Source organism: Podarcis gaigeae (genome assembly GCF_964106915.1).
Source record: "Podarcis gaigeae genome assembly, chromosome: 1".
Taxonomy (NCBI): domain Eukaryota; kingdom Metazoa; phylum Chordata; class Lepidosauria; order Squamata; family Lacertidae; genus Podarcis; species Podarcis gaigeae.
The window spans coordinates 83,000,552-83,010,742 of NC_139678.1; the positions used below are offsets into that span (position 1 = coordinate 83,000,552).

The following is a 10,191-nucleotide window of genomic DNA, read 5'->3' on the forward strand; positions in this document are numbered from 1 at the left end:
ATTCAGAACAAATGATTTTGAAATTACAAATGACATTGCTCAATGAATGTCAGACAACAACTCTGTGGTTGAATTCCTTCATTTTCTGGTTCTCTCTGGTTCTCTGGAAATTGATGATCAGCTATAAGGGAAAGGAAATCATTCTGAAACCTACAAGTCAAGAGCCTATGGAACCAGTTCACAAAGAAAACCCCATTCAGAATAATATTGCATTTTAGTTTAAGACAGAGTTCAGCTTCTTGTTAATGAGTTTTCTGAAAGCTTCCTTAACATTTTTGTTCCTCAAGCTGTAGATCAGAGGATTAAGCATAGGGATCACTACAGTGTAGAACACAGAAGCCCATTTGTCTTGTTCCAAGGCATAGACAGAAGTGGGCCGGAGATACATGAAAATCACAGTCCCATAAAATAAAGTGACACCTGTGAAGTGGGACCCACAGGTGGAGAAGGCTTTGAGCCTCCCTGAGGGCATTTTCAGGACGGCTGCTAAAATGAAGATGTAAGAGAGAAGGATGATGGAGAGGGAGCTCATCTCAACAAAGCCAGCAAATGCAAAAAGCAAAATCTCATTAATGTGGGTGTCAGAACAAGCGATTGCCAGCAATGGAGGGACATCACAGAAGAAATGGTTGATGAGGTTGGAACTGCAGAACTGCAGGCTGAAGGTGGCTGATGTGTGTATTATGGCACTAGTTGTGCCAGCAATGTATGAGCCAAGTAGGAGCCGGATACAGAGGGACTTGGACATGGCAGTGGAATAGAGCAATGGGTTGCAGATGGCCACATAGCGGTCATAGGCCATCACTGCTAAAATGTAGCACTCGGCACCCACAAAGGCAGCAAAGAAGTAGAACTGGGCAGTGCATTCAGGGAAGGAGATGATCCTGCTCTCAGATAACAATTCAGACAGCATTCTGGGGCCAATAGCAGATGAGTAACAGATGTCACAGAAGGACAGGTGCCAGAGGAAGAAGTACATAGGATTGTGAAGGTGGGAATCAAGTGTGATCAAGATGATCATGCCCAGGTTTCCCACAACATTGACCAGATAGATGATCAGGAATACCACAAAGAATAAGACTTTCATACCTGGATCGTTTGAGATGCCCTGGAGAATGAACTCGGTGATGGTGGTACTGTTTTCATTCACCATTTTAAGGAAAAGATACAGTGGTCTGGAGAAATATAGGAAATGTGGATGGCAGGGTTGTTTTAAATATTAATTAGTCTATGAGATGTCAAAGTTTGCTTGGGTCCCACTTGCTCTGTGAGGCTGATGATGACATAGCTGGGTCTTACCAAGGCTTCTTGTGGAGATTTTAGAAGATCCAGAGTTCCTGAGTGATGCTCCCCTTTGTCTTTTCCTTGAACCTTTCTACGGGTGGTAGAGATGAACTCTGACGTTTTGATCATTGGTTAAGTCAGCATCCTACTGATCCCTGTAAACTCCTTGGTGTCTATTTATTGTGCATTGAGTTTCCTACCTCCTAAAAATGATGCAATTATTAAAGAGTATGAATGGCAGAGGCCGGGAGCTCTGTCCCCAGAGGATTTCTGATCTCTGATTCCCTCATCAGGAGACATATCTTTGTGGAGGTGTCAAGGGTATAAGCATCCCATGCAATTTGCTTTCTCATTGTGTTCCCTGTCAATTCCCCTTCCCTCTTGCAAAAGAAAACACATGGCACCCATTTCTCTTGCTTTCTGGCAGGGTTTCTCAGGCAATGGGACTAATTGTGATTTGGCAGGGGCCCTCATTTTCCTTCCTGCACCTGACATCACCAACAGTCTCAAGGGTTGGCAGGACTCTGAAGAGTGTGCAGCGAAGGCAGGGGACTAGGGGAGTTACCCAGGCAAGGGGACCATTGATTTATGGGTCCTGACACTGCCTACAAGGCATGAGCCAGGGGAGAGTTAGGACAGAGTGGGATGGAGGAAGGCACACCAGATGGGGCAGCAGAAGAAGAGGCAGTTCAGCTAACATATGGATCAGTAGACTTTCCATCTTCCCCTGCCTGCTGTCTCGTAGAACGAGGAGAGTCTTGTAGTGGGAAGAGAATCAGCACCTTCTGTGTCGCTAGAAGTCTCAGGTTGCAGGAGCACAACCCATCAAGGGAGGACGTATAAGCTGGTGGAGGCAGGAGTTTCCCTGTTGCTGCAACTGCTCCATAAGTCCCTGACTCATGGGTGCTGGCTCCCTCGGGCCCTGAGAGCCAGTGTGGTGTAGTGGCTAAGAGCGGTAGTCGCGTAATCTGGGGACCTGGGTTCGCATCTCCACTCCTCCATATGCAGCTGCTGGGTGACCTTGGGCTAGTCACACTTCTCTGAAGTCTCTCAGCCCCACTCACCTCACAGAGTGTTTGTTGTGGGGGAGGTAGGGAAAGGAGAATGTTAGCCGCTTTGAGACTCCTTTGGGTAGTGATAAAGCAGGATATCAAATCCAAACTCCTCCTCCTCCTCCTCTTCTCCTCACACACACTCCTGTGGAACAATTGTGTCATGCAATGATTTTTTTTATCTAGAATGGGGATGAGAAACCTGTGGCCCTCTGGATGTTATTGGACTACAACTCCCATCGTCCCTGCACATTGATCATCTTGGCTGGAGTCCAACTACCTCTAGAGGGCCACTGGATGTTGAATTACTGTTTCTTCACACAACAGCACTGATGTAATAGCCACCAACACCCAGAACAAATAAACCTTTGCAATAACAGAGGCCAGTTTTATCATATACTTTCTAATTTATTATCATTGTTTTATGAAGCAGGAAACATACAATTTTAAAAGAAATTGTTATCTTTATATTTATTTTCAAATTATATTATAACATCTCAACTAAATAAGTGAGGAGTGAAGTTTGTTATGCTCATAGATGTTCTCTATGAGAGCAATATATTGATCAAGGATATACACAAGTGGCTAATATTGCAATCCTATGTAGCATGCCTTATCAGAACTAAGTCTCATTGAGTTAAATGCAGAGATAAGTTCAATAAATATCTTAATGAGAAACTGCCTCTAATTTTTTCTTCCAGAAGCAATATGCAGCCCAAACGCAGCCATCCTTTGAAATCGGCACTTCTCTGAATTTTGTGATGCAGTTCCCCTACTAAATTATGTGTAAAAATGCATTGTATTTGGGGAAATGGGCACTAAAGTGCTGATGAATTTTTGTGAGGACTTAAGTGCAGAACTGGAAAACCAAAAAACTGTGGCACATTTAAAATTACAGATTTATACATTCTTAGTTAAATGAGATGCCCCGGTAAGTGGGCATAGGATGGCAGCCTAGGGTTCAGATACTTTATCAGGGAAAATGATCTAAAATGATTGTTATCTGCAGCAATAGTCAGCCTCAAAATGGGGAGAGGGAGAACAGGAAGAATTAGTCCAACATGAATGGTTCTTATGAGTATGAAAAATAGTGTCTCACAAATAATGCATTATACAAATGAGGTTCTGAGGACACATCTACATAAAAACACATGACAAAAGATCTTACTAATGAGTAATAATGCTAAGCTACTAGAAACAAACTGCATGCTTCCAGTTATATTCATTCATGCTGTCCTCCATTTCATTGCCAGTTTCTTCAGAGCATGTTTTACATCCTTGTTCCTGAGGCTGTAGATGAGGGGATTAAGCATAGGAATCACTACTGTGTAGAAAACAGAGACCACTTTGTCCCTTTCCAAAGCATAGCTGGAGCTGGGCCGTGAGTAGATGAAGAGGATAGAGCCATAGTACAAAGTAACTGCAATCAGATGAGAAGCACATGTGGAGAAGGCTTTCAGTCTCCCTTCAGTGGAGCGGATCCTCAAGATGGCAGCCAGAATGAAGGCATAGGAGGCAAGGATAAGTGCAGAGGGTGTAATTACATTAGAAGCCAAAATGAAGTACAACACGGACTGATAGCTCTTGGGCACGTTGCAGGATAGCTTCACCAATGGAGGTAAGTCACAGAAGAAGTCATCAATGACGTTGCCATCACAGAAGCTCAATGTGAAGGTTTCACTAGTGATTAAGGTGGAATTGATGAACCCCCCTAGATATGAGAGGGCCACCAGTGCTGTGCACAGCTTTTTGGACATGGCAGTGGCATACAACAATGGCTTGGCTATGGCCATATAACGGTCATAGGCCATGGCTGCCAGAAGGTAGCACTCGCTATAGGCAAGGGCAGCTGAGAAGAAGAATTGGGAGGCACAGCCACCAAAGGAAATGCTCTTGTCTTCAGAGATGCAGTTCACCAAGATCTTTGGCGTATAGATGGAGGAATACCACAGATCCAGGAAGGAAAGGTTCCCAATGAAGAAATACATGGGCGTATGGAGGTGAGAGCTGCTGCAGATTAGAGCAATTAATGTGATATTCCCTGCCAGACTGGCTATATATATTATTAGAAACAGTACAAATAAGATCAGCTGCAGTTTAGGGTTTGTTGTGAAACCCAGGAGAATGAAGTCAGTCACTGTGGTGAGATTTCCTTCCTCCATGAAGCTGTGTGGGATCAGCTGGTAAGGAAATTGAAGATATACACTGAAGTTCTGGCCTATCAGAATAGCATCAGTTCTCAATGAGCTAAATCAGGGATGGAGAACCTCAAGACCTTATCTATGAAACCCTCTTCATGCTACAGTCCCTCTAGAGATGGGCAAGAAATTCTATTCAGGTCTAATTTGAAGCCAAATCTATCAAATTTGCACTTTTGGAACCACTATGCAAACCGAGACACAGCTATCATTTGAAATTTTCACTCATCCCAATTTTGCTATGCGGTTTGCCGACCAAACATTATTTACAAAAGTGCATATATTAGGGGAATGTGGATATTTAAAACATGTAATTTAGTGAAAACTGTGTATACAAATGTGTTTATTGGGAGAAACCTAAACTAAAATGCTGATGAATTTTCATGAGGATTTCATTATTATTATTTTGCAACTTGCTGCAAAATGTGAAGAACGGAATTTGAAATGGGGAAAACAGAGAGAACTGAAATGGACAGATCCATCCACCCCATCTCCCCTCCCTGAGGCTTCTTGAAGACTTTGGCTTGGCTGAAATGAGTCCCTGAACTGTGAAAATGCCTTTTACTTGACTGGATGGATCTCTGTTTCTCACTATCGCTCTATATATTTGTGTGCACAGAAACCTCTGATTTTTCCGCAGGCAGAATGCAGCTTACTGTGCAGAGGTGTCACAGCTGCTGCTTCACCCAGTTTTGCCCTGGCCCCTGTACATCACTGACATGTGGTCCTTGGAAGCTTGCCCTTGAGGAAAGGCCACCACTGAGCTAAATGGCTTCTGGTGTTCTCAGCATCTGGAAAATAAGAGATCTCTGATCTTAACAAGTAGCAGAGGACAACAGTGGAATAGGATGCAAGCAATGCTCTTACACACTCCAAATTCTTCCACAACCCTGTTGCCCCATCCAATGCGCTATATAAAGATCCAAATTTCATTTATTGTTAAAAGTTTTGATTTACTTGGTCATGCCCACCATTTTATGGCTGATTGGACATTCTATGGCCTTTTAAATGTGTTTATGGGAGGCGCTATTGGTTTGCTTTTGTTTTATTATCCATTTTGTATTCCCAGTTTGCATTTTTTAATGTCATAAGCTGCCCTGTGATGTTCAGATGAAGGGAGGCATACAAAGTTTAATAATAATAATAATAATAATAATAATAATAATAATAATAATAATTTTCTGCCCCTCCTTTGTAAACTCAGATGTTTAGAATACAGTCATATCTCGGGTTAAATGTACTTCAGGTTGAGTGTTTTCAGGTTATGCTCCGCGGTGACCCAGAAGTAACGGAGCACCTTACTTCCAGGTTTCACCACTCGCGCATGCGCAGGTGCTCAAAATGACGTCACACGCATGCGCAGAAGCGGCGAATCGCAACCCGCGCACGCGCAATCATGGGTTGTGTTCACTTCAGGATGCGATTATGGCTCCAGAACGGATCCCGTTCACATCCAGAGGTACCACTGTAAGTGTATTTGGAACATAAATAGAAATCCAGTAGAAAGCAATATGTAAGAGCAGCAACTGACAGTTGCTTTCCATTTTAAGTGCTTCATTTCTGCTTAAGAAATATGCTTTCAAAATGGGATTTACACATGAATTTATTTTAATGGGAGTTGTTTTAAAGCCATATTTATTATATTGCATTAATCGTTTTTAATCCAATTTTATTATTTAAAAAAATTACTGACATATACCCAGAGGCATTTCAAGCATGCTTTTAAAAGTGTTGCCATTAATACCAATCTCCATCACAATTATAACCTTGATTTTAATCTGGGCACCCAAGTCTTTGAAGTGTGTTGCCTTTGATTGCCTTACCTTCTCCAGCCCAGGCAACGAGGCTTGTCATCAATCTTCTCCTCCTTGTTCTTTCCAGAAAACATTTCAAAGACAACAAAACAACCAGGCGCATAACATAGGCTTTGAGAATTGATTCTCAGATGTGATTTGCTTGGTCAGTCAACTGATTTCTTCTGCTGGTTTTGTGCTGTACAAGCCAGTATGCAGGGAGGAGTGAAAGAGGGTGTGTCTGTTGCTTATCGTATAGAATCAAATATCTATAGAATCAAATAAGCTGAACCTGTTAGGTGATAAAGCTCTGGAACAAAACTTAGCTCTTAATCTTGATGGCACCCACTAGTCACAGGGCACAATATGATAGTCATGGATGATGCTGATTCCAGAAGAAAATGAGCTTATTCAATCTCTGGACTGATTTATATAAGTGCTGGAACCAGCAATTCACCCACAGCCCATTAGTGGCTTCAGATCAGAAAAGTATTATTTGATATTTAGTCAGAGCATTCTATTGTCTCTGGAGGATATTGTCTCAGTGGCCTCTTTAATGACACAAAACTTCTCATGCTCTGCTGGGATTTGGTTTTATGCCTTTGGAATAACCTAATACCCTAAGCAAATCAAGAGTGTTACTTCTTGAGGAAATACTCTTTGAGAACCCATTCCCCAAATCTCTCTAGTGGCCATTTATTTCTCTGGATGCCTTCAGGTATATATTTGGAAGAGCTGAAAGAGAACAAGAAGATAGGGGAGAGGGAACATAATGTAGGGGGAACATCAGGATTATTTAGGGGGAGCATCAGAATAGCTAGTGCAGACCAGAGGAGATATTTTTGTTACTTCAGTCATCACCATTATCTTGTAACTAACTGTAATGATTGGCTGCTTCATAAGATCACACACCTATTTAATTAATTAAAGTAGTTTTTACAAACCTCCTTTACTGTAGTTCCACTTACTGACGTCCTGAAGCTCTTGCTCCTGCATTCAGATTCAGCATCCTTGTTCTTGTCTAGGGTCCTGATCTCACTCCACTATAAAATTAGACCAGGCATTCCAGGGCCTGCCTCGCATCATCCTGTTTGAAGCACTGTCTCTACTCAGTGACGGAGACCACTATGGATTAGGAAAAATATTTACTTGGCCTTTTTTGCCATCATTTTCAACAAAATAATTTCCTTCCTAAACAAAACTCTTGGCTTTATATAATATTTCACTGATTCCCAAAGTTTCTTGACTGGTTTATAAGAACAGCTCAGAAGTTATATTTTATGCCTCAAAATTTTTTCCCTCATCTTTCTGAATTTTTTTTATTAACCCTCTTTTCTACTGATTCCATCTTCACTGAAGCTTCTTCACCTTTATTAAAGAAAGCTGGAAGGACAAATCCTAAAATTAAAAGATTAGACAGCAGGTTGCCTGCAGTGTAAGAATTTTACATTGTTGTTGTAGGCATATTTTAAGCTAGATGAAAAGACTTTTGGTATGGAATGAAACATGTATTAAAGAACAGTTTAATTAATCTATTTTTTCTGTAATATTGATGATACCTTACATTCCTGCCCATCCTCAGCTGATGTCCATGTATTTAATATAATGTCTAATAGTATAGTTATTATATGCACAATTTATGGGTTCTCAACTTTTGACCTCAAAACCTTCAGACATATCTATTATACCCTTTCCTTGAATATTTTTGAAGAGGAGAATTGCAGGCACCATTACTTAGATACCTGAAACTGATGAAAAGGGGACTCAGATTTGGCAGAATACTGATAAGCATAACTTCACTGAGCAGGCATAAAACCTAATTGCAGACTATTTGTAGCACAGCAGAGCATAGCTACAAGGGGGTAGAATTCAGCTGAGTCATGTGATCTGGTTGACTGTGCAAATCAGTTGTTACTTTTCACATACCAGTGCAGGAAATTCAAATACTCTCTTCCATGGGAAAATAGATAAAATTATTTTATCTATTATTAACCGTAAGAATATCCTTTCCTATAAATTTCAAGGCAGAGGTCAGATGGCAGAGGTTGGATGGTCATCCTCTGGCATTGGTGCTTTAGTTTAGATTCCTAGATTGCAAGAGGTTGGACTAGATTACCCTTGGGGGTGCCTTCCAACTCTACAATTCAATGAGTCAATGAAGCCCTCAACTTTCATGGGGCTTTGTTCCGGGGAGTGCACCAAAAGACAAAATTTCATCTGGTCAAAACACAATGGGTTCAGTGGTGAGTTGGATTGCCTGTATACTGAGATGTTATAACACCGTTCTGGGACACAATATACAGATGGAGGAATGGGAAAAACTATGGAAGAAAGAGATAAAATTTACAGCATGTGTGGTGATTAAAGAAAACTATATGAAAATTATGGTATCTCGTACCTACGTGACCGTCTCTCCTGGTATGCCCCACGGAGGACCTTACAGTCCACAAATAATAACATCTTGGAGGTCCCAAGCCTCAGGGAGATTAGACTGGCCTCGACCAGGCCGAGGCCTTTTCGGCCACTGGTGGAACACTCTGTCACAAGTGACCAGGCCCCTTTGGGATTTGACATCTTTCCACAGGGCCTGCAAGATGGAGCTGTCCCACCAGGCTTTTGGTCAGGGTTCATTCTGACTCCCTCTCCCCTTTCATAAGAACTTGCATGAAAGTGGTCTCTCAAATTTTCCCACGGGCTCATATAAGTTCGGTACAAACAGTTGGGCCTGATGAACGTTTAAGGTCCCCAACCCAAATCTGCAGGTTGCCATCTGATCCTGTACTGATTTTAGGATGTATTTTAATTGATTTTATGTTAATGTGTTATACATTTGATGTTAGCCTCTCTGAGCCCAGTTTTGGCCCAGTGGCGGCGGGAGAGGGGGGTTAGAAATAAAAATTATTATTAGTATTATTAGTAGTATTGTTATACTCCAGTTAAATTAGCGAAAATGTACAAAACTAAAGAAAATAAGTGTTGGAAATGTAAAACAACAGAAGGCACATTTTTTCATATGTGGTGGGATTGCAAAATTGTTAAGAAGTATTGGGAAATGATTTATAATGAAATGAAGAAGATGTTTAAAATAACCTTTGATAAAAAACCAGAAGCTTTCCTGTTAGGTATTACAGGAATGGATTTACCAAGATCACAAAAGAACTTGTTTATGTATGCAACCACAGCTGCATGAACATTATTAGCACAACATTGGAAAGAAGAAAGTATCCCAGCTAAAGAAGATTGGCGAGTAAAATTAACGGAATATGCTGAAATGGCAAAATTGACAATGAAATTAGGAGGAAGAGATGACAACGAATTTAAGGAAGAATGGAAGGACTTTATTGCATATATACAGAAGCAATGTACATTGGCAGGATTTTAAGAATACTTGTCATTTATTATGAACAGATAATAAGTAATGCAAATGGTTAAAACTTTATAATGGACATGTAGTACATTGATATACATTGGAACCAAGGAAGGGAATAGGGGGAAGTCAATCTGTTTTTTTTAATTGTTGTTTGCTTTGTTTTTGTTATTGTTGGAAAATGGATAAAATGTTATGGGTAAAAAAGAGAGAGATGTTATAACAGTTCTGAAGAGATTTGAAAACCTAAGACGGAAGAGAGCATATTTATTGCTCATATTTATTCAGAAACAGTTGCTTCCATTTGAGACTGACACATATTAAATTCATAGCTGTGGGCCATGTGTAGTTGAGAAGGGGAAAAACTGAGTTCTTAATACAGTTCCTGAAATGGGAGATATTGGGAAGGTATGACAATGAAAGCATACAAATGTGTGCTATAAAACCAGTTTACATTATAAATAAATCTACTATGTCATATATAAAGTATTCTTCAT

General features: G+C 40.7%; 2 protein-coding genes across 2 annotated transcripts; both read right to left on the minus strand.

Moving 5' to 3' along the window:
* Window positions 1-214: 214 nt before the first annotated feature.
* Window positions 215-1,443, minus strand: LOC310826578 (olfactory receptor 5AR1-like; the record flags this gene model as incomplete). The annotated part of the gene is made up of 1 exon (XM_083701706.1): window positions 215-1,443. Exon 1 carries the CDS (start codon window positions 1,151-1,153, stop codon window positions 215-217), a length of 939 nt encoding a protein of 312 aa, XP_083557832.1. The 5' UTR covers window positions 1,154-1,443.
* Window positions 1,444-3,562: 2,119 nt separating this feature from the next.
* LOC310851586 (olfactory receptor 9G19-like) lies at window positions 3,563-4,498 on the minus strand (the record flags this gene model as incomplete). Its single annotated transcript, XM_083754151.1, has 1 exon — window positions 3,563-4,498. The coding sequence occupies one exon, from the start codon at window positions 4,496-4,498 to the stop codon at window positions 3,563-3,565; it is 936 nt and encodes a 311-aa protein (XP_083610277.1).
* Between the last annotated feature and the right edge of the window lie 5,693 nt (window positions 4,499-10,191).